We start from the raw sequence: 23672 nt of genomic DNA on the forward strand, positions 1-23672 counted from the left end.
AGGGGTAAAGGAGAGACGAGTAGCACACACCGGGGAAGCTATCACCGTCCCCTTGAGGCACGTGATGAGCCCCCTACCACCAAGTGATGCAAGCTTGAACGCCCAGCCATTCTGCACAGTGCAGGATGTTCAGAGCATAACACACCTGCTCCGGAGGACTCCAACTGTACTCATCAGGGAAATGATGGGGGAGACAGAAGAGCGTAGAGTCTGCATGCCGTGCCAACAGGGCATAAATACAGAGGGTCTTTCACCTGCCCTGGAACCTTGGGGAGTAACAGGGAACCCTAGAGCTAGAATTACCTGGAGGCTTCCCAATGGCCTGGGCCTCTACCAACCAATCCAGTGTAAATGCCCTGCACAATGTATACAGGCTGCTTCCCCAGCAGAAGGCCAGACACAACGCTGTGTCCCACACTTAGCACAGAGCTTTGCCAAATGGCAAAGGTGACACTTGCGGTATCCTTAATACCCAGCTCCGCCATCCACAGCCCATGTACCTGATAACGCTGAGGACTTTGCCGCTCCTCCTGCCCCTGCTTCAGGGTCCCCCAGCACAAACATTGGTCTCTCAGCCTTTACAGAGCCTGGGCAGGGGCTCTCCTCTTCGGAGGAGAAAGCAAACTTCGGCATGGTCTCCAGGCTGAAGGTGCTAGTGAGGGTGGCAGGGCTGCAGCTTCGCTCATGCCGGGAGGAGTAGGCCGTTGAGCCACAGGACGTCCACGATCGGAGCCTATTGAGAGGAAAGAGATGGTCTGAGAGAGTGACCGAGGCTGGGGACAGACACAGCACCATCACCATACCATAGGGTCCCCTTGGGCCACTTCTCCAACTTCAGGGCAAACTGGACTGCTAGCAGCCAAGGACCCTGCTATGGGGACTTCACCATCTCATTGGGGTTCCAAACCAGTCTTCTAGGAGCAGGACTCACCCACTGCTGGATCTCCTGCCGCCCCCTCAGCAAGGGGACTCCCCCACTCTCTGTCAGGCGACTGCTGGGAGCAAATCCCAGTGCCCAGGGCTGGCTGAGCTGCCAAGCCATAACAATGGTGTGAGGGTCCACACACTTCGCTCATCCCTGCTGCCTTCGGGAGTCCGCTTTCCCCTAGAGCGGGTGTTCTCAAACTGGGGGTCGGAACCCCTCAGGGGGGTCGTGAGGTTATTACCTGGGGGGGTCACGAGCTGTCAGCCTCCACCCCAAACCCTGCTTTGCCTCCAGCATTTATAATGGTGTTAACTATATTAAAAAGTGTTTTTAATTTATGGGGGGGGGGGGTCGCACTCAGGCTTGCTGTGTGAAAGGGATCACCAGTACAAACGTTTGAGAACCACTGCCCTAGAGGCACAGGAGGCTCGTGCTCCACGGAGGGAGATCTGGAGAGCATGCACCAGTGGAGGTTCAGCCAGGTCTCTGCAGCATCGTCCCACCCAGCTCACCTGGTCTCTGTGCCCGACAGCCGGCTCTTCTCTTCGTCTCCTGAGCTCCTGTCCCACCGCTCTGTTCTGTCCTCTTTGTCCTCACTCTGACTGCGCTCAGAGGATGAGAGGCTCAAGTTGGAGTGAGCTGCCAGGTACTCAGAGCTGCTATAAACCTGCAACAAAGAGGCCACATGTTAGAAGCCAGCAGAAGGTGGAGTTCAGCCAGGAACTTTACACATTACAGGCCAGCCTCTGCCGGCATCGCTCCACCAAAGTCACTTGAACTACTGAAGCAGAGATTCTGACCACATGTTTACAGGAATCACCCACCCACCAATGAAATGCAGCCACCTCTGAGGTCAAACAGCTACCACATCTCACAGCAACTCCACATAACAATTCAGGACAGAGTGAAGAATAATAAATCCAGGAGCGTTCTAGGAAGCAACCAGCCAAATGGGACCTTGGTGAACACTCCAGGGTTAATTCTCCTACCCTGGGGCATGGTGCCATGGGATCCTTATCCCAGAAAAGTCAAGATCCAGACCTGAGCTGTCATGAAGGGCAGCACCTCTAGCAACATCTCCCTCCTTAGTACCAGGCTGGGGTGCTGGGTCAGTGCTCACTTGAAAGGAAGAGCACCCCCGCTGTGAATCACCAGCAGCCTTTCCCGGAGCATTCCCTGCAGAGCTTTCAATGGTGCTCCTGCAGCAGGTGAGCCGACTCCCTGGGCTTTCCCTTGCCTGAGAGCTCAGAAAGCCCCTCTCAGGTCACTAGTAAAACTTGTGTTCTGGCAGAGAGTGACAGCTGGGGGCTTTGGCCCTACCAGAGGGGGAAGGTCTCTCTAAACCCCCAAGCCCACTTGGTTCCACAGGGGCATTTCCAGTACCTTGCTGAAGCGGTGAGAGCATGATGAGAACTGGCCGATTTCCACAGATGATTCCTCATCATTAGTTTCCTCATCCTCGGAGCCCAAATGACGGTACCTTTCAGAGCGAGCTGAAAGCAAGAAGTGATAATGCAGCCAGGGCTGGTCCTCCCATGAGGGTGGGTCAATCCTCCAGGGAGCTACAATCCCAGCAACTTGGCCACACTCACTGTTTACAGAAAATAATAACATCTCTCCTACTGTCTGCCAGAGCCCCTCACCGCAGAAATAAAGGCTGAAGTAGGGATACCATCACTGTCACATGGGGACCAGTTCAGAGGGGCCCTGATGGCCAAATGGCACAGGGGTAGACCTCTTGCTTACCGTGCCAGAGGGCCAAGGTTTAAATCCCAGGGAAGCCCTGGCACAGAAGTGAAAGTTATTTTCTTTTGCTAATGCTAGGAAGTTTTGGAATGGATCTTAAAGCTCATGCTTCAGGGCTTACGCCAGTCTCTAGATAATAGGGATTAGGTTTCTTGCAGCTTCCTGTGAAGTGTCTGGTTCTGACCAAAGACAGACAGACTCCTGGAGTAGATGGACCATGGGTCTCATCTAGTCCAGCAAGTCCTATGTTCCTCAGCGTGTGAATAGAACAAACTTTAAACACACCAAATTTCTAAGTAATTAGGTCACCTGTATCACGGCCTTGCAGGAGTGGGGGAATTAACCATGCATTTTGCAACCCCCAAAGTGCTCCCCAGTGAGCCTCAGGTTACCATGCACTCAGCCTTGCACACTCATTTAACTCCAGCTTTAACCCCTGATGCACCATTGGTCAGCTTTGTGGGTACACAAGAAATCAATGCCTTCAGGCATGCAGGGCAGAGCAACAGGAGCTTTCCTCGAGACACATCGCTGAGGGCTGGGGTTTCCCAGCATGGATGTTTCTTTTCCACTTCCCAAAGCAGTTGAGGGGAGCAAAGCAAGGTGCAGCCAGCAAGCCCCTTCACTGCTTGTTAGGAACTATCACCCTGGTGCCAGATTTTAGTTTTATCTGCAGCACCAGAGTCTGTATGCAAAATCCCACAAGTGAACTCTTCCGGCCACAGCCCTCTGCACTCAGTCTGATCTGCCAGTCCCTCCCGCTGTGCCTGGCAGGTAGCGCATCAAGGAGGTTCTTGAGCCAGGGGCACCATCAGCAAAGGGCTTATACGAGCAAATCGAAGGAGCTGGCGCACCTGGAGGCATGGCCACCTGAGGAATGACCAGGAGAATTTCACTTCACACAGCAATGACTTGATCATTCCTTTCTACAGCAAAGTCACTGTCAGAAATTTGCCCACAGCTTCCTGGAGAAAGTTTCTTTGTTCTGGGTAATTCTACCCAGACTCACTGCTGGGACAATGGAATCAAAGAGGAGAAGCAAGAATTGACCTTACTGTCAAAGTAACTGGTATCATCCTCAGCCTCCAGCTGGGGAATGAATTCAGCCTTCTGCCGCAGCAGCCCATTCCAGTCCAGGTTGTGGAAGAAGGAATGATGCTTCACCTCATGGGCGCCACCTGGTGTCCAGCACAGAATCACGTAGGTTAGAGCAGGCATGACTTCAGGTCCCAGAGCTGTCCCCTCAGCCCAGGAAGCGCTCTCACTTTGGAAACAAGTTTATTTTTATCTGACCCCCAGTGCAGATGGCTTGGATAGACTGGAACCAGCCTGGATTTAGGTTCCCAAAGCCAATCCCAACAAAGTTCACAAGACCAAATTCTGGCCTTGGCCTCCCCAGCACGTCTCCAACAACAGGACAGACTCTGCTCTTGGTTACACCAACAAAGAGAAATCCAGAGTAATTTTTTGACATTTACAGAGTTATGTGGCAGGAACAGAGATAGGATCTGGCCTACTGCCAAAATGTTTGTTGGCGCTTTCTCATTAGCAAAGCAGAGAACAACGAGCAATGGCTAGAGCAGGAAGAGGCAGCAGGACCCTAAAGCCGGAAAAGGCAGTGGCACAGAACCATAGCTATGCCCTGGGCTGTATATACCAACAGAGGGGTAGCAACCGTGCTAAGCCGGCAAATGCAGGAGGCTGAAGGTGAAATGAAAGGCAAGCAAAAAGCTAGGTGGGAACCAGAAAGAGAACCAGGGCTCTTCAGGACAGAGACACTAACATTTCAACACCTGCAGGAGCCAGGAGCAGGAGCCATGGGTTATTAAGCACTGCTGTAGGTTTCCAACTGCAGGTGGCCACGGGGCATCAGGAGCATGCTTTAATCCCATCAAGTACCTATCCACATAGGGTGCCATCATGCAATCAGCACTGCCCAGATTCTCCAGGGATGCGGACATCTGGAGTGGAGGGGAATGTTTCTACCCCAATGGCAGAATACAGTTTGTAGAAAAGCTATGCTCAAGGCTGAGATGGGCAGTACCACATGAGAGAGCAAAGCCCACAAGTCAGATTCTAAAGAAGAGCTCTTATAAACATCCTAGGGACACTTCTAATTGCTTAAGGAAGCCATCTCAAAGGCGAGACAGACATCAATTGAACAGACAAATGCAAATCAGCAAGGAGCCACTCCAGCCATCTCACCGGTGACCATGCCCTGTGCTGCCTGGCAGATGTAAGCTGTAAAAGTAGGGTACAGTAAGCGCATACCGGTGCCTAAGCGTTCCAGTGGGCAGTGCCTTAGCAACCTCGTGATCAAATCTTGAGCATCAGCAGGAAGAGCTTCATCGCCTTCAGGCCACATAACGGCATCTGGAAGAAAATGGAAAATCATGAGGTGACCCCTTCCCTTGAGAGCAAAAGGCCATTTGCATAAGAACAGCCAGGGTCAAAAGCGGATCATGGAGACACCAGCTGGAGACTTGTAACTGTCCACTCCACAAGTGACTTGCACTATTGCCTAGGGCCCCCATAGCTTGTGGTCTGGGACTCCATCCAACGGGCACCCCAAAAGTGGCTGGGATTGGAGGGGGCAGGAAGCTGTAGGTTCATGCCCTATTTTTCTCATGATGAGCAGCTCTGACCTCAGGTCTCCTGCCTTTATGGCTTCAGGGAGCATCCCACTTGGGTCAGAATTAGGAGTGAGTTGAAGAAAGGTCATTATGACTTGTGGCCTTAAGGCAAAGTACCTTTGCTAGGGAAGTTATTTTTGCACAAGAAAAATGCCACAGAGTAACTGCAAAGCATATGCTAGTCACCTAACTCTGGGAAAGCGAAGAGTCCCATGTCCACACTCAGTGACTCTAAAGCTATATCATAGCTATCTTTCTGACTCACTAATCATAAGGTGAGGATGCTGCAAGACCTGGGTGATGCCCAACAACCTAATCAGAAGAGTTACTGTTAAAAGAAATATTAAGCAGCAATCAAAAGAGAAAAGTGAAATGACAGCTGTACAAGGACAGCCCTGCAAGCCACGCTTCCCCCAAAGCCTAGGAAGGAAGCGAAACCCAACTAGACATGGCCCATCTACACTTCGAGAACACTCATGTCTAAATCAGATGATGAAACACCCCTGTGGCCCAACCCTCATTCCAAGGAACAGCATTTGAGTGCAGGCAACAATTAAGCTGTGCATTCTCCTAAGCCAGTTCCTAAACATCTCTCCTTTCTTCACCTTGTCCTGGGTAAGGAATACATTGTCCTTCTGCCTCCGTTTGACTCCAGGTGAAGGAGGGAGTAAAAAGGAATCTGTTCATTTAGAGGATCCCAACCTCCTTGGGGTCACTGAATCAGTTCAAAAGACTAAACGCCTGGCCCAGTGCCTGCCACCTGCGAGCCAGCTGCGCACTCTAACCTGCCACAGAGCCAGGGCTGCGCCAACGCCCAGCCATAGTCGTGAGAGAAGCCCACGAACCCCTGCAGGCAAATGTTCATTGGTAAGCGTTTGTACAGCCCTTCGAGGACCACGGATGGAAGAGACTAGAGAAGGGCAAAATCTCATCATTGTTAATACGCAGATGAGCTGTGCTCTGCGGCCTATAATAGGAAGTGGTGCCCGCATGGTTCAGAGTCTCAGTGTGCCAGAAGCACTAACCCGAATACCCGAACACCCCAGACCTGGTGCTGATATAACCCAAGACAAAGAAGGGCTAGGAACTCTCAGACCCAGAAAGCCTCCGGAACGAAGACGAGAGGATGGACTCAGGGTATTGACCATTGCTAGAGACCTACCGCTGATCACCTGCCCAAACAGCTCTTCTGGGGTGTCGCCGAAGAAGGGGACGCAGCCCACGAGGAACTCATATAGGATGATGCCCATGGCCCACCAGTCGACAGGCTTCCCGTAGCCTTGTATGAGGATCACTTCTGGCGCAATGTATTCGGGAGTGCCGCACACCTGCATTCAAAGAGGCGTCGGTAATACTGGAACCTCTGCTCTCTATAGCAGCCCAGGTACTGCTGCAGCATGCCCAGAACTATGCTGGTTCCCTGAGATGGGGAGAGATGGATACAGGATTCCCACCCTCTCCCCAGGGACCAAGAGAGATAGTTTGAACCAATGGCCCCACCCACTACAGCGTGGGATCTGAGCCTACCAAGATCCTGAATGTACCTGCTTGTCCATGAACTCCCGAGTGTCCTTCTCAATGTGCCCTTCATACAAGTTTGTGGTCATGTTCATCAGCCCAATCTTTGACAGGCCGAAGTCTGTTAGCTTGATGTGGCCCATCGAAGTGATTAACAGACTGCAGGAGAGAAGATGTATGCGTAATCTCACTGGCTCACTCCCTAGCAGAGCCTGGTACAAAGCAGAGAGCAGAAGCAGGGCCCCGCTCTGAGAATTACATTGAAAAGGCTGGCTGCTTTCTGCTCATGCCATGGTCTTGACTTGGGATCACTCAGCCAGAAGCAACTCCCATCACTCTCAATGGGGAAAGGGGACACAAAGGAAACCCCTCCTTCCTTCCCCGCTTTAGAATCTGACAGCCTCTTGTCCATGCTCCTCCAACCCTGAGCCCCCTTTCTGTCCTTACTTGTCAGGCTTCAGGTCCCTGTGAACAATCCCGTAGTTGTGAAGATATTCCAGAGCTAGAACAGTCTCTGCAAAGTACATCCGGGCCATGTCGACTGGCAGAGGACCCATGTTCTTCAGTAGCGTGGCACAGTCCCCACCTACAGAAACGTACAAACTCTCCATGAGCCACAGGCAACTGTGCAGCATGCAGGACTGGGCTGAGGGCATCCTGAAGTATTTCAAGCAACCTCTTCTTAACAGGAATGTAGGCCTCCCTACACCAAATCAGACCCCTGAGCTGTCAAGTCCTGGATACTGCCTCAGAGTGGCCGCAACCCAATGCTATACCTGGCCAATTGCATATGGCAGAAAAGCGTTTCTTTCTGAACCTGGATGGCCACCCATCTGCCAGCCCCTGCTGCTGCTTCAGGTGGCACCTGGCTCTCCAATTTTGGGGATGTTGCATTGGTACAAGCTGAGAACAGCAGGTCTAAGACTGAGACATATTGGAGAGCACTCCAGCAAGGAGGGTCTGTTGCAGCTCAAAGACATCGGTTACCTGGTGAATGCATGTTTGTTACGTGTTTGGATGCAGATGAACAGGAGAGGTTGGCAGAGGGAACACACCAGAGACATTAACACACACAATCCTTGCTGCACCCCGAGAGGAGGTATTAACCACCTCATTTTACAGAGAGGGAAACTGAGGCAGAGAGAGGGAAACACAAGGAGCACCTGTCTCCAAGTTGTGTGCACAGACCAAGCTCCTCTCTCAACGGGCAGCAGATGGTTTTTGAGTCTCTGCTCTGCGAAGGAAGGAGGATTTTCCATTCCTGCAGGAACAGGACAGGCACGGGGAGCAGAGGGCAGCGTGACGTGCTCGCACAGGACATCACACAGACATTCAGCACCGAGGGGCCTGATGGCCATGAGAGCTAAAAGCATTCTCAGGCCGCAACCTTCACGTTGGGGATCTTTGTTTTCCTACCCTAAGACGGCAGGTTAAGGTTTAAAAATCTGCTCTAACAACCACAGTGTAAAGTCACCATTCAGCCCTTGGGTGACCAGCTTGGCTCTCACCTTCCACGTATTCCATCACCATGCACAGGTGCCTTTTGGTTTCAAAGGAGCAAAACATGCTGACCACAAAGGGGTTCTCGGCAAAGGTGAGGATGTCCCTCTCCACAAACACCTGCTGGATCTGGTTCCGCAGAATGAGGTTTTGCTTGTTAATTTTTTTTATAGCAAAACGCTGCCTGGTCTCCCTGTGCCTCACCAGATACACGGCCCTAGGAGGGGAGAAAGCGATGAGACCACCCGCCAAGCTGCTGGCACCGCAGGGTTCATTACTGAGTGCATGGGGCTCCAGCAGCTGCTGTCAAGTTTATCGACCAGAAGAGCTGGTCTTGTTGCTTCAAAACACTTGTAAAGCACAGAAAACCCTGCATCTCCCGCCACCTAGAGTAGTTCCCAGTGAGAGCGAGCATTCACTGAGGACTCTGGCATGGGGTTTCTGGAGGTTAGCCTCTAACCTGCCAAGCACTGTGCTCCCCATGTGCAAAGGGTGAATTTGACAAGTAGGTCAATTACAATGGGCCTTTCCAAGCAGGCTGCCAGCTGCATCTGTCTTACTGGACACTGGCCTTATTTACAACCCGAGCAGCGAGGCAGGCGCCGTTGTCAGACGTGGCAAGCTGCTCCTCGCCAGGAGGATTTGTGTGCAATAGCTGTAATGACACACTCAATGGAGTCGCGTTGGAGTGCCAAGACTGACATAGTAAGTGAGATACCTGGCCTGCTCTGTGTCTCTCTGCACTCGCCACCATTGTGCCTGCTTTCTAGGGGAGCTGGTCTTGCTCAGGCCAGGCCCAACACTAAGATGATTAGTTCACACTTGGATCGTTTGCAAAAAGAAGCCAGTGTTTGCAGTCATAAGTGGATTGCTCAGCACAGCCCCAAGCCTGTAAACTCCTGAGCGCCCTGCACTGAAGCAGAGGCTCTCTCCAACTTACCCATAGGCCCCATTGCTGATCAGCTTGATGGTCTCAAAGTCACTCTCACAGGGTTTCCTCCGAGAAGTGGCAGCTGAGGCCCGGCTCTGCATGAGACATACACAAAGGGGTGTTTTGATCTTTCTTCACATCCCAGTGCTGTGACTGTAAATACTGCGTATGCTTCCCCTCCACAATTCACTAGCCCTGGGAAACACTCCTGCCCACCCTTCCCTACCCCTATGGTACCCATCACACGAAGGGACGCTTTCTTGCTACAAGGGGCTAGTCCGACCAGTAAAAGCAAACCTAGACCTACACTCAAAGGAGGCTGCTGTTGCTCAGCATCCTTAGAAGCCACCACATCAGAAATCAACTGCACTTTGCAAACTGTGAACTGTCAAGTCAAAACTGCTTCAAGCACATGCCCGTTCCACATGTCCAGGTGCCAACTGGAGAGTCCATGTACAGGAATAGAGGTGTCCATGAGACATGTACCTTCAAAAATTCACACAGTTTCAGCAACCCTCCATGGATGGACAATTCAAACTCCAAGCTCCCTGGGAATGTAGACAGCCTCCTGGCATTGCCTTATATTGCATGCCAAGAGTTAATTTGCTAGGTGTCAGAGAAGCTGGTTGGGAAATGCGAATACTAACTCAGGCTGGATGGTCTTACCTCATGGGAGACGTCATTCTCTGGGGTCATGGTGTTCCCACTATCAAAATGATCCAGCTGAACCATTTCTGCAGAAAAACGGAAAGAGCTAGCCGTCAGGAATTCAACAGACCACACAGACACGCTGCTGCTGTTTCAGAGGGAGGAGGAACTGAAACCCGTCTATCCTGGATTAAAGGAACTCCACTGAGATTTGCACACTGCTCCCTTCCGGGGAAGTTTTTTGTTAGAAAATTAACCACCTTTTCCAGACAGGCTTGACCCTGCTGCCGCAGCTAGTATCAGGCTGGCAGAAGGTGCCGTCTACACACGAGATGCCTTGCACAAGTTCACTGAGCAACCTGCACTGGGTGCCAACTTCACCAGAAGCTGCAGAGATGCTTTTCCTGGCCTACTCCCACTACATTGTCTGGGTTTGCTGCACACACAATCCCTCTGCAGCCAATATTCTGACTGTTCAACGGGATGTGATGGGCTGCTATATATGTGGGATCAGCAAACTGGTCTGGATAAAGACGAACAGATACAAAACTTTGCCCACATCGAGCCTCTGCCATCCTCAAGTGCTTGACTAACTTCTGGTCTCTCACCCATTCCTCTGCAAGTCCAGGATCAGTTCTTCCCAGGGCTGGGAGCACCAAAACCCCACAAGGAAGCCCGCTGGCAGGCAGCCTGACTCACAGATCTCTGTCAGAATGGAAGCTTCAGGCTTTTTGAGGCCTTCATCACTAACAAAAACTAATGCTGAAAGTAGAAAGTGTCACCATCCATACCGCGCTCTGTGTTCAGATGTTTCTTTGATGTCTGCCTGCCTGGAGCCCACACAACGTCTGTATGTTTTTGTTTTAGCCATTATTGCTGGGAAATTCAGGGTCCTGGCATCAAGGGGTTAAACATTTATACAATTCTATCTACTCTGCACTGTCCTTTCAGTGTTCTTCAAGGATTATGATTCCCCCACAGGCCTTGGCTTCCCATGGATTAAGTGTTCTTGAAAGTAATATTTAATATGTAGCAAGCGATAATGAAGGAAAATTTGGTTCTGGCATAGAGAGACTTGGATACAGTCCTAGAATGCACATCCCACTCCACTACCACAGTCCAAGCATGGGTGGGTTTGGAAGCTGATGCACGTTTATCCCTGAACAGACTGCTTCAGTACTGTGCGCTAATCCTTGCAAAGGCAATCATGCCATCTGAACCCTTGCTACCACAGCATCTAGAGAGGTACATTTCCAACAACAACAACTTCAAGGCTAATTCCAATCAGTATCAGCCAGAACTTGCTGAAGAAAGAGTTACCTGTTGGTCTGAGAGATCTCCTGATTGGCCTCATAAGCATCTATTCCAATGCAACGTGTAAGGAACAGGAGGCAGAGTTAACGATGCTATCGGAACCTTAACACTTGGGCAATTAACATTTGGTGATGCAATGTTTATACACTTACCAAAGAGCAAGATCCATTGGGGAGAAAGCACAAATCCCATCCTGCAGTAGTCACCTGCACTGCGGGACTGAGAGGGGGGTTACTGCCTTACGCACCTTCATCAGAGTTGAGGGGAAAGGGCCTCCCAGAGGATACACCAACAGCTACCTAGACCTGACCTGCTGACTGCATAGTGATTTCTGACAGTCCTGCCGCATCTGCTTTGGTTTCATTTCAGTGCGGGTCCATCTCTGTCATTCTGCCCAGCAGCAAGGTGTGCTGGAGCGACAAGCTCTCGGTCTGTCTGTGGAGCACTTTCAGCACAGGCAGGGGCAGCACAAATCTCTCCACACCAGGCTGCCATGCCACCCCCCCCCTTTGCCCTGGAGGGACCACCCTTAGAAGAGCCTGTTCAGTCCTTCTCCGTTGGCTGAGAATGTCAGCAAAGCTGACACTAGCATTAACTGCAGTGGTGACTTTTCGGATTTGGGCAGCTCCTAGCCTGGGAGTAGCAGAGACCTTCCAACACATGCTAACTCTAACTAACTGGCAGCAGCCATGTGCAAGAGGCTCCTTCTCCTGTTCCTGATCCCCTGCCTGATCACTCAGCAAGACACAGTCCAAGAGCTGTAAAACATCCCTACCCTCCAGAGGGTCCTTGGCAAGCCCCAGCTGGCTGATGATGTACCGCGGGATATCAGTTTTTATTCCTTGGCCTACTTTAGCATGTCCTTCCACGGCTTCCAGAAGATGATAGAATTCCTCAGGATCAAACTCCTAGCCAAAGGAGAATAAGTGCAGTCAAGAAGTGCGTTCTGCCTTTGTGTCTTTAAATAAAAGCACCTCCCCCACCACAACTCACAGGCACCACAGTACACAGGCATGTACATATTCTTAAACGGAATTAGAGTAACTATCGTAGATTGTAATGATAGGGTTCCCTTTAGCTCTGGAGTTACGGGATGCTACGTGGGCATCAGAATTCTGCAGGAGAACCATAGCTCCCCTGATCTTGGGTTTGTGTCTGCATTTCCAGTGTAATCCCCCCTGGTTGAAAAATCCAGCCATGTGCCCATGTCCCAGAATTCAGGGGGCAAGCTGGCTGTATGCCTGAGCTGGCATACCTACTATTCCTTCTGGCTGTAAATAATTCTCGGACTAGCCCTACTGAGAGAGATTTGGAAATACACCACTGAAAACTTTAGGTTTTCAAGGTGGATTAATAACCAAAGGAGAATGTGTGTTGGAGATTAAGTGTAATGGATAAAAGCTTGAGATGGACAAGAAAAGGAAAACAGATTAGACATTCCCACCTCACTGTAATTCCCATCCTGTACTGTAATATTCTTTAACACATGGATCTAAAGATCTGATTGTCTTCGTCGTCTCTCTCTGGTCCCTAACCAAGTTCCCTAACGGTGAGTCTGAAGCCCAGTGGCTGGGTTAGCGAGTACAGTGAAGCTTGTGTTAGGGTTACTCAGTTACTGCGTACGCGACAGAGGAGCTGCACTGCTGTTCAGTTGTTGGGTGCACGAACGTAGATCGAGCTGTTCTGCACGAAGTGATTCTTTCCAATTTACTCCATGAGTAATGAGCACTTCCCTTTCCAAATGAGGCATACCCATGACAGACCTGCACGTGCAGACAGCCTGGCAGGCCACGCAGTACTCCTTACCAAGCACTCCAGAAGGCGGGCAGGGCGGGATATTATTAGCAGCAGCTTCCTGACCAGCTGGTCAATGAACCTCACTTCCTCACTCTCTGAACGTTCCTGGGCCTGCAGAGAATGAGACGAATGCTGAGGTCACCAAACAGCCATTGTCAGTGGGGGGGCCAGGGTTGGGAGGAGGGGGGGATTGCGAGAACACCCAAACACTCACATCGTGGAGCATTTTCTCCAGTTTCTCCTGCAGCTCCATGAAGTAGCGTGAAGTGATGAGAGCTTGTTGGGACTTGGCCAGACAGTCTCGGGCCAGCTCAATGATCTGATGGTGGATGAACCCCAGCACGCCATCAGCAAGGGGCAGCATACTGCTCGATGAGCAGCTGGTGATGGTCCCCTGCAGGCGCTCCTCCATCTGCGCTGTGGCCTGCAGGGCAGAGCAGGAGATGACTACAGTGGGACTGAGACCTTGAGCCTACATCCGGGCGTTAGCCATCAGCACAGCTGACCCAGTGCAAACTCCTACTGCAAGTGCGCTGCCCTGGGGCAAGCCATGACCTACACAAGTGCAGCATGTTTACACTAGGGGCTACATCCTCAGCTGGAGTGAACTTGGAGCTATGGCAGTTTACACCAGCTGATGCTCTGGCCCTGGGGTTTACACACACATATTCCTGAACATCCTTCTGAGAAGATTGCAGAGTAGACCCTTGTGGTCCAAACACTCCTAGCTACAGGACAGGCGTTTCAGTATGACAGTGCATTAGAGATTGGTCATTTCCAAGTGATCTGGCACTCAGCAGTTACCAGCTCTTTCTCCCCATAAACCTTTAAGTAGAAGCATGTGAAACCACAGGAAGGATGAAAACAAAGGGGCTTGTCACTTTGTTTATTATCTCCCCTGGCAGGCCCGCAGCCAGGAAATTGCCAGCTGACAAAATGGAAAAACCTGCTGCCAGAAGCTATGAGCTGCTGTGCCCAGCAATGCAGCACATAAGCCTGGATCCCAGCTCGCACAGAACCGGAGCCTGGCACGCACTGGGCTGTCTTTTATGACTGCAGCATGCCAGCGGCATACAAAATAATTGTACTGATCCTCACATTAGAGATGTGCTGGAAAGAATGTTCCTCTTATGTATGCGACTTTGAGCTGTGTCATGGCACCCTAGGACCATTGCAGCTGTACAAACAGCCGGAACGAGAATTTCCCTGCTTTTGTGATATTATGTCTCACTATTTTAGACTGTGCTGTAACTGCACTGATATTGTTTCATTTGAAAATCTCAGCACAATATTCACGTGCTTACATGGACATTGTTTTAACCAAGAAGTGGTCTCCAGAGACTGTTAATGAGAGTTTTATGTTGCTGCAGTAACACATGCTCCACAGTGACCAGGAGAGGACATTATGAATCTTCAGCTCTTCCCCCAGTGAATTATCAGGTTTCCAGCCCCCTCACACACCTCCCCTGTAAGGTACACCTTTTGTCCCAGGATAAAGAACAGAAATGATTTTGCTGGAGACAAAATTGCTGAAAAGCCGAAGATACATTATGTTTGAATAATCTTTCTGAGCTCTGGGCAGTTACCTTCGGGAATCGTTCCTTGTAGACGTGATTCATCATAACAATCTCATTATCAAAAGCTCCACTTGTTCGTCCAGGGCTGGGGGGAAAAAAACAGGTTTATCTTCAGAAAACCAAGTAATTATGGGTTTGTGCAGTCTTAAGTGCCTTTGGAGACTCATCACACTTTGTTTTCTATTCAACTGCTACGTTTCACAAGCCATTAAAGCACATTCACACCAAGCACTCAGCATCCTGACAGTTAGTGACTCTCCCAGGGCACCTCCACCCCCAAATACAGCTCCCCAATGCACCTCAATGGCTGCCTGCAGCTCCCCCACCACCCTACCCTCCCACCAACAGCAACACAACTCACTGCTGCCCTGAAGCGTCCCCTCTGGAACTGCTCGTCATTCCTAACTCACAGAACATCCCCCACCACATTCCCAATCTGCACCCCTAGCTGTTAGTCTCCGGGAGGAGAGACTGGTCGATGGAAGAGACTGCCTGGCAGCTGTCTGAGCTGAATAATTGTCTGCAATAAGCTACTCCGACCTCCAGACTCATGGCATTTATAAACCAAGGTAGTTTTGAATCTAGATCTCCAGAGCTGAGAGACTAATGTGTCCATTAAAGAAAGGGCTTGTCCTTTTTCTTTCCCTCAGGGTTATAATTTCTGTCCCAGTCCCCACCCTAATGCCAGTATTACAGACAGCAAACTATAATGCCACTGGCGAGATGCCTAGACCACAGCCAACTGTGAGCAGGCCAGCATGCCTGACACCCAGGGCCTCTCGATCTGCTGATATAGTTGTCTTTTCACTACTGGCAGCAAAACAACTGATTTTTGTTCTTTGCAGGGCACAGAGGGATCTTCACATGAATTGTTTATCTTTTTTAGCCCACCAGTGAATTCAGCGGACCCTTCTTTCTCCCCTGGCCACAGCGCCACCACTGGAATCTTAATCCTGTTACACAAAGCCAGATACAGGGAGCAGCACCTATTTGTTAACCAAGATATAACAAATGCCAAGATCAAGACCAGTTTCAACTCTCCCCCCATTCTCATTTCAGTAACTAAGAAGTAAGCCACAGCTTAGCGAGGGATTCTTTGTATTTTCTAAGTACAAGTGATGGCAGTCATATAACTAGCATTTCTTTGGTAAAACATTCATCCACTTGTAAAGCCCTTGAGATAATTAATCTAATTTTAATGAAATTTCAGGCAACAAAGCCCAGGACCAATTACAGCTCTCGCCCTACTAATGAGGCCTCTAAACACATTCCACAACAGGAAAAAGTATTTAACTGAAAAATTCCCTGTAAGGATGCACACTTGCTGCATTTGACAACTGGAGAACAAACCAATGAATGGAAACTCGACATTCCAATGCACAGCGAGTTTATGAAGGGGCACTGTCAAATTCAGGAGGTCTGCATGTTTAGTCTATTGTCAGTTGCAGAAGTTGAGGAGGAGTTGCCAGGCACTCTTGCTTGTACTTCTCTGCTCCACTCCCATGCTGGACCTTTCTTGTGAATTTCATGCAATGTGCCTATGTACAAGAAGGGAACAGACAGATGCAGCTACACACAAATACACTGCATGTCTGAAATCTCTGAGAATGCTGTACACCTGCTTGCAGCCCTGGGTCTGAAAAAGCAATGGTTGGGGAGAACAGGGGTGAGGGAAGAAAAAAGGCATTGCAAACAGATGTACTCAGAGCACCTAGCTTTTATTTAATACGCATAATGCTTCTAGATCCAGTTACATAAACAGATTTTTTTAAATCTTTCAAGGGTAAGTCTGATTCCTGGCCTCTTGACTTAGATCCCAACCTGCAGCAGGGTCTGCAACAACAGACTATCAGGTATGCTCTGATCTGATCTGAGGATCAGTTGAGAATTTACCTCTCAATCTGCTGTGACCCACCCAAGGATCAGCGTGAAGGCATGAGTCCCAACTGAAGGACACAAAAACAAACAACATAACAAGGCGCTTCAAACAAAGCTTCTGTAATCTCAGCCTCAAGAGCCTGCGTTTCAGGCGTAAACAGTTTCCAGCAACAAAAGCCTCATGCTAGCAGACTTGTGTATGGCTTGTACGCCAAGTCCAGAGGAGAGCCCCCCCCGAGAGGCAGGGAGTGCCGACAGGATTAGCGTGAGATTTATTGCACTGTGCTTTGGAATTAAACTCCCGCCATTTTCCATTCGTGGAAGTGCTGCAGGGAAAGCAGTGGCATTTCTGTAGAACACGGTCTGTGTAGTAAAGCACAAGAAATACCAAGTTTCACACCCCCAGACTCTCACGGAGAGCAGAGAATCAGACTGGTGGTCAGCATTATTGGTACAGCCAAACTGTGACGGGGCTAGTCCATAACTGTCCACTAGGGGGCTTCCCGCACCTTCCGCTGAAGCGGCAAGCCAGCCTGCGTCAGACAGAGGATCCCAGGCTAGATGGGCCTGCTCCAGTCTGGCAATGCCTATGACAATGAAATGCCTCCTTCACCAGCATCTTTTACATGCATCAGACACACAACTTCATGCACGTGTGCACACACACACTGTGGAAAGCCCAGAGGCAGCCAGAGGCTTTGGATACCTTAGGCTCCTGGATCGTGGCCGCAGGCAGGGTGAACGGCGCCCCTCCTCGTCCGTGACGCTCTCTGTGCTGCGGAAATGTTTAGAGAGGAAATGCAGCTCATCAAGGGTCGGCTGGTATGGTAACTGGTGCAGACGCTCCTGAGAGGATGAAGACGACTGGATAGAACAACAAATGCAAGCAGTTAGGAGACAGCTAAATTCCTCCATTGGAGCAGGATGGAAACAGTTCATTAGAAACAGCTGCCTCACACTCCTTTAATAGATTGGAAATCCTGACAGGCAACCTGGGGGCCTTGCTTTTTACAAACACTCCCAAATCCGCTGCACATAAGTGTGAAAAATGCATTGCATTAGCCCCCAAACACCATGAGATCAGGCACCGCCAGCTGCCCCAGACAACTCTGGCCTGCAACTCCTCTGCTGTTCTAGCTCCCTACAGAACAACTCTGTAGCTGCTCCTCAGTCCCAGTCTGTAGCATCCTCTTCTGTTACAGCCCTGGGCTCCCCAAACAGCTCCACAGTACACCCCAACCCAGACATGCAGCCCCCAGTATTAATTTGCGACAAAAGAACCCGCCATCTACAAAGTGTTGCAGCTAACTCAGATGCACACTGTAAAAATAACATCTGAACAAAACATCTGGCCATGCAGAGAAGCCCCAGAGAATGCGATGTTGAGGAAGGAAAACTATGGAGCTCAGGGGAAATTTAAACCCCATGGGACATGGTGGCACTGGCCCCTTCGGAGGGAGGCAAGTCCAAAGCCTCTGATTCCCAATTAGGTTTAAAAGAGGCACCTGGGCCTGAGGAGACAGACTGGGTGAGTCAGGTGAAGGCAACAAGGACCAGGAGACTGGAGAAGGTCTCCGGGCTCATGAGGCCCTCCTGCGAAAGAGGGAGGAACGGTCAGGAAGCCAGTGGAGGGGGCCACCCAGCTCACCTTCCGGTGCCAGAGAACCAGAGCCGGGAAGCTGAGAAGACCAGATGGGGCTAGGCTGCTGATCTTCCCATGCCAAAGAAAGCAGGAGAGGGCTGCAGGCTCAGATGCCTGCTGGTTCTCTGGGCTATAGAGCTAAAGCCAGAGGACCTTAGAGAGGCTGCGGGACACTAGCACCATACCAGCGAGGAAAGCGTGGTGAGAGACGCTGAGGTTTCTCATGGATGGACTGTGGGGACTTGTGTTGTTACAGTTTGTGCACAAAGGGCTTTTGTTCATATTAAATTAATCCTCCAAGGGCTGTATTTATACTCAAGGAGCGTTTAGATTATTTCTGAGAACAACTGAAAGGGAAACTGAGGCAGGCACACCGGGCAGGCCACTATTTCAGATTTCCCTCTCCTGTTACAGACGGCTGGATAGCTTTACCGAGACAGTGGAACTGGGGGTGTTAGTCCCATAGCCAGACGAGGGTAGTGAAGCCAGTGACCACCTTCTGCCATCAGCCCTGCAACAGGAAACACAGGGATCACACAGAGAAAACGTTGTTTAAATGCAGACAAAGGAACAATGAATGTCAAAGTGCTGTGGGCAGGGACAGGCACCTCGCTCTGGCCCAGACAGCTGCAATCCAAAGCCTCTTATGCCAAATGTATTTTGATATCACTTCATGTAAGTAATAACGACTTTGTACAATTAATTTTATGGCTGAGAGGAATGGAATGCTAGAATCTTAGAAACTAGGCTCTGTCCCCTGTTGCAGCAGAGGGTCAAACTGGTGCACGTGTCCCTATGAACTGGTGCTGTTCTCAGTCAGTGAGCGGGGTGACAACTCGGAAGTGGCTGCAGCCATGTGACAGCTCTATCCTGGCTTCTTTCCAAGCTGCGCTCGAACGAATCCACTTGGGGAAGGGGAAAACCATTAGGGTGGGATTTTTAATGAGAGTCAAATTTGGGCCCCAGGGATTTTATTCTACAGAACAGCATGATTCCTTCGGGCGTATGAAAGTGAACACGCACAATGGACATGCCCCCACCCCACCCCTGCAATAAACAAGATGCCAGAAACTTAAAACCTAGAAGGATATTTTTGCTGGAAGTGTTTTCTAGTAGTCTAAGGGCCTAGGAGCCCAGCCCAGAGCTCTACATCCCTATGTTACTGACTCACTGTGTAGGCCACTTCACCTGTCTGGCCTCAGCTTCCCCATCTGCCTAACCCAGCTGTCATGGATCCACAGGACCGGTGCTATGCCCCAGCTTTTAAACCAGGAGTGGGCAAACTACAGCCCAGGGGCCACATCCGGCCCTTCAGACATTTTAATCTGGCCCTCGAGCTCCCGCTGGGGAGCAGGATCCGGGGCTTGCTCCGCTCCGGCACTCCAGGCAAGGAGCGGAGTCGGGGGCTTGCCCCGCTCCTTGCATACCGTGGCTCCGTGTGGCTCCCGGAACAACAGCACGACCCCTCTCCGGCTCCTACACATACGGGCAGCCAAGAGGCTCGGCACGCTGCCCCCACCCCAAGTGCTGCCCCCACAGTTCCCACTGGCTGGGAACCATGGCTAATGGGAGCTGCAGGGGCGGCATCTGTGCACGGGGCAGCGTGCAGAGCTGCCTGGCTGTACGTCCACATAGGAGCTGGAGAGGGGACATGCCACTGCTTCTGGGAGCTGCTGAGGTAAATGCCACCTGAAGCCTGCACCCCGACCGCCTCCCATGCCCCAAGTCCCTGCACCAGCCCGTATCCCTCTCCTGCCCTCCGAACCCCTTGATCCCAGCCGCACCCCAGAGCCCCACCCCACTGTTCCCTCTAAGCTGTGCGCGCGTGCACAGATCCTAAACCCCGCACACACGGCGAAACACCACGCTCACAAAAATTTGCACAGAAGCACAACAATTTGCACAGAACACATTTTTTGCGCACACGGCCTGTCAAAAATTAGAGGGAACATTGCGCCCTCCCAACTGCCTGCCCAGGCCTGGAGCCCCCTCCCGCACACTGAACTCATTTCTGAACCTACCACAGAGCCCGCACCCCCCCGGCTGGAGCCCTCACCCCCTCCCACACCCCAATCCCCAATTTTATGAGCATTCATGGCCCACCATACAATTTCCATACCCAGATGTGGCCCTTGGGCAAAAAACTTGGCCCACCCCTGTTTTAACCAGTCTCTTGGAGAACCCTTCATAATGCAGACCCCCAAGGGCTCTCACTGTTCCTTCAGGAAAGGCCATGCAGCCCCACTGCCTTCGAGACTGAGCCTCTGGGCTTCAGCCAGCCTGCTTCGTGCTGTGACTTCTGCTCAGGGAGTCCAACTGAGAGACTCCTGCTTCCAGACTTGTACATGCCCCAGGGGGTGCGGCACTGCAGCCAGGATGTGCAGGACACCAAGCAGTGTTTTTCAAACAGAGTAGGGTTAATTAGTCAACTGGAATGCAGCACTGGGAGTCCTTAGATTAGCACAGAGAAACGAAGGTGAAAATAGTTCATTCCAGCCAAGCCAGAGCAATCCACCAGCCAAACTGCACTGAATTCCATCGCAGGCTCTGTCTCTCTCAGATTCCTTAGCCAGTCCCAGGTGAGAGCAGCCAGCTTCTTCCAGAAGCCTTTTCTTTATCCCTTGCTGGTCACCTCCCAGTCCTTTGTCTCCAGGCAGGGCCATGCTGTGTTCACCCCAACCCGTCCCAGAGCTTTGTTCAGTCCTTGGGGCTTCCATCGTCCTGCTGGACCCTCTGTTGATCTGGGTCAGTTTCAACCAGTTCCTTAAGGAGCCTATTCACTACAGCCCAGTCAGCAAGGGGACCTTGTGTCCTGCGCTGTCCCCAAGAGGAGACTTGACCTTTTTCCCTTCACAGGGTAGCAATGCAAAGTACACAGGGAAACTGAGGCACACATAGGATTCATGAAAATATTACAGAAAATTCCCGCTTTATCCCAGCAGCTCGCCGGGATAAGTTACGAGAATTGGCTAAGCCCCCACAATAAGGCCTTTAGCAGTGCCAAGGACTCCCGCATCAGGAGCTGGCTCAACCTCGTAAGTTGCTTGCATTATCATTTTTCTGTTTTCCCATCATTAGCAGCTTGAGAATAAAGTGTCACTTGCTCCATCCTAGCTCTTTCCCATTTGGCAAACAAGGAGTTAACACTCCCCGTTTTCCCTAATGATCCTTGAAATTAAACCTGACCTCCTGTTCATTTCTGCCTGCGTACACCAGGGAGGCTAACGGCATCAACCCAGCAGGGCCTGGAGAGCACTGTTCCCATCTCCACCCTGCACAGGCATTGGCGATTTTTCCTGGTGACCTAGTTGTAGATTTCAGAGGAGCAGCTGTTTAGAATCCAGGACACTGTTTATAATCTGGTGAGAAGTTTGAAAGTGAAAGTGGGGCAGAATTTGGGCCTGAACTCCTGGCCAACTGCAGCATGAGGGGAACAGAGCCGTGTCTGTGCCTGGAGCCGCAGAGAATTATGGAGGCCAGTCACAGACTGATTAAATCCGGCACTGCCACAATGGGGGTTACGCTCAGGACAAGCGAGGTACAAACACACAGCGACAAGGGACATGTCAAAGTGGAGCAGGCATTACCCACTGAACACAGGCCCCCTCCATTCCGCACCTCTCTCTGGAAAGGCTTGGTTCCTTCTCGTAATTACCTGTCAGTCCGAGGAGCATGACTGCAGGGTGGTGGGAGATTATCAGCCAGGAAGAGGGAGCGAGACACAGTGGCAGAGGAAAGAGACAAACAGAAAGAAGGAAAAAAAGAACAAGACGGTAACCGAGAACAACACTCCCAGGCTTGCTGTCATTTCCGAGGCTCACGGGTTACCGTATTCTCTCTGTCCGTGGGAACACTGACAGCTCTAGCAGGCATCACAGCTCACCCAGTCTCCAAAGAGCTAAGGGGGAAAATCTGCACATAGCAGAACTCTGGGGACAAATGCTTCAGCTAACGAAGTGCTTTGAAGCCCTTTTGGGCTGTGCTCTAATTTATGAAGGGACTCAGGAAAGAGGGCCTCCTCTTCCTACCCAGCTGGGGCTGTCTCTAAACACCCACCCACAACCCAAAGTGAGTTTTCCTCTGTTATGTTAGTTCTGGCTTGAGTCAGGTGCAAAGCAGGCAGGGTTTGTGCAGTGACTCTGCCATTGGACCTTCTCAGTCTAGGCCCTGCAAATCCCCCTGGCCATGGATAACTCTTGAACAGAGACTGATAATCACACTGAAATGTGACATGGATTAATTAAAGACCATGATGAAATCCCCAAGCACATTCTCACCCATGAGCACGTGCACCATGTGGACACTGCTCTCTGGAGGTGAAAGGCAGCAGCCAGCAGTTACCCACTGCGCCATCTTTTGCCATGAAAACAATACTGTAAATGAGAGTGGATTCTTTCACTTCTCTCTCAGTCCAGCCCTGTCTGCTGGTATTTACTTTCTCTGTTGGGGGTAGGAGAGAGAATGAGAAAGCAAGCCCCGGTTTACCTGCGAGCAAAGGGAAAGTTGACAGACGTGCTAGTGGAGAAGTTTCGTGGGCTATCCAAGGGGCTGCTCCCAGCTGCAGACAGAGAGAGAGAGAAATTAATGCAACTTCTGATCCAGCCCATTGGCTTGTTGTCTGGGATCTCACCTCTGACAGCAGAGGTTACTTAAGGTTAAAGAGTCACAAAGTAAATTGTGCTGTAAAGATTTGTAATATTCCTATTGGAAAATAAACCCATTCCCTGAAGACAGGAGACATCCTGTGGGGAGATAACTGTCCCCATCACTGTCACGACAACCGCAATTGCTACGAGGACAAAGTTAAAACATGGCCTCCCCCACTCCAATCTTTATTTATTAACCCATGTCTTGTGCAGCTGCCGCTCTGCAAACCCCAAGTCTAACACACACGCCCGTCCCAAGGGGCTGACGCTCGGCTTACTGCTAAAATAGAGAAATCAACACTGCTAACCACAGCATCTTCACACAGCACATAGACCACTGAGAAGGGATTTCATAATAATCTGAATAAAAAAAACCAAAACCCACAGGGGCAACCTGCTGTTGCCCCTCCAGTCCTTCCAACAAAGGATCCTGCAAGGGACCGAAGGTGTCAGCAAGCTGCCTTCAAGATACCTTAGGGCCATGCACTTCCCCTCCAAAGTAACCAGGATAAAACCACTGCAGGCGCATAGCCTGCTCCCCAGAGCTCAGACCTTCCCTACCTGTCGGCACAGAGAGCGGGGAGAGAGGCCGTGAGAGGGTTGGAGACGGCGTTCCCACCACCAGGCTTTTCCTGTTATTGCTCCGGCAGCTAGAAAGGGAAAACAGAGTGTCATTGTTGCATGGTTCCCAGAAGCCAAAGCAAAGGGGCGCGGAAGTTTATAAGGCTTCGGGATTTATAAACCATCTCAACACTCCAAGTGCTTTGCTTTACAACTGTAGCACCCCCAATTCATGCAGGAGAGCCCCACCGGAGTGCTAGCCCCAGAGCTCAGCACCTCTGGTATAACAGAACAGAGCATGAGGAGCCCAGCAAAAGGGAAGAGCGTGGCCTCTCGAATGCTTTTGAAGAGGGCTG

At 50.9% G+C, this 23672-nt stretch overlaps 1 protein-coding gene across 5 annotated transcripts in view; it reads right to left on the reverse strand.

The window, feature by feature from the left end:
• Positions 1 to 23672, reverse strand: part of MAST3 (microtubule associated serine/threonine kinase 3) — a 59914-nt gene that overhangs the window by 8206 nt on the left and 28036 nt on the right. For 3 of the 5 annotated variants that reach the window (XM_077841909.1, XM_077841911.1, XM_077841912.1), the window contains 19 exons: positions 23317 to 23405; positions 22595 to 22667; positions 18542 to 18620; positions 17174 to 17331; positions 14599 to 14674; positions 13227 to 13436; positions 13022 to 13144; positions 11991 to 12123; positions 9920 to 9987; positions 9263 to 9348; positions 8331 to 8539; positions 7270 to 7408; positions 6849 to 6981; positions 6467 to 6632; positions 4943 to 5044; positions 3727 to 3849; positions 2309 to 2418; positions 1438 to 1592; positions 501 to 733 (listed from right to left, as the gene is read on the reverse strand). In XM_077841909.1, coding sequence (XP_077698035.1) covers positions 501 to 733; positions 1438 to 1592; positions 2309 to 2418; positions 3727 to 3849; positions 4943 to 5044; positions 6467 to 6632; positions 6849 to 6981; positions 7270 to 7408; positions 8331 to 8539; positions 9263 to 9348; positions 9920 to 9987; positions 11991 to 12123; positions 13022 to 13144; positions 13227 to 13436; positions 14599 to 14674; positions 17174 to 17331; positions 18542 to 18620; positions 22595 to 22667; positions 23317 to 23405 — 2465 coding nt within the window. Of the gene's footprint in view, positions 1 to 500; positions 734 to 1437; positions 1593 to 2308; positions 2419 to 3726; positions 3850 to 4942; positions 5045 to 6466; positions 6633 to 6848; positions 6982 to 7269; positions 7409 to 8330; positions 8540 to 9262; positions 9349 to 9919; positions 9988 to 11990; positions 12124 to 13021; positions 13145 to 13226; positions 13437 to 14598; positions 14675 to 15939; positions 17140 to 17173; positions 17332 to 18541; positions 18621 to 22594; positions 22668 to 23316; positions 23406 to 23672 lie in introns of those variants that run through there. The other 2 variants (XM_077841910.1, XM_077841913.1) reach the window with 2 other exon arrangements.

Source organism: Eretmochelys imbricata, chromosome 25, assembly GCF_965152235.1.
Source record: "Eretmochelys imbricata isolate rEreImb1 chromosome 25, rEreImb1.hap1, whole genome shotgun sequence".
Lineage (NCBI taxonomy): Eukaryota > Metazoa > Chordata > Testudines > Cheloniidae > Eretmochelys > Eretmochelys imbricata.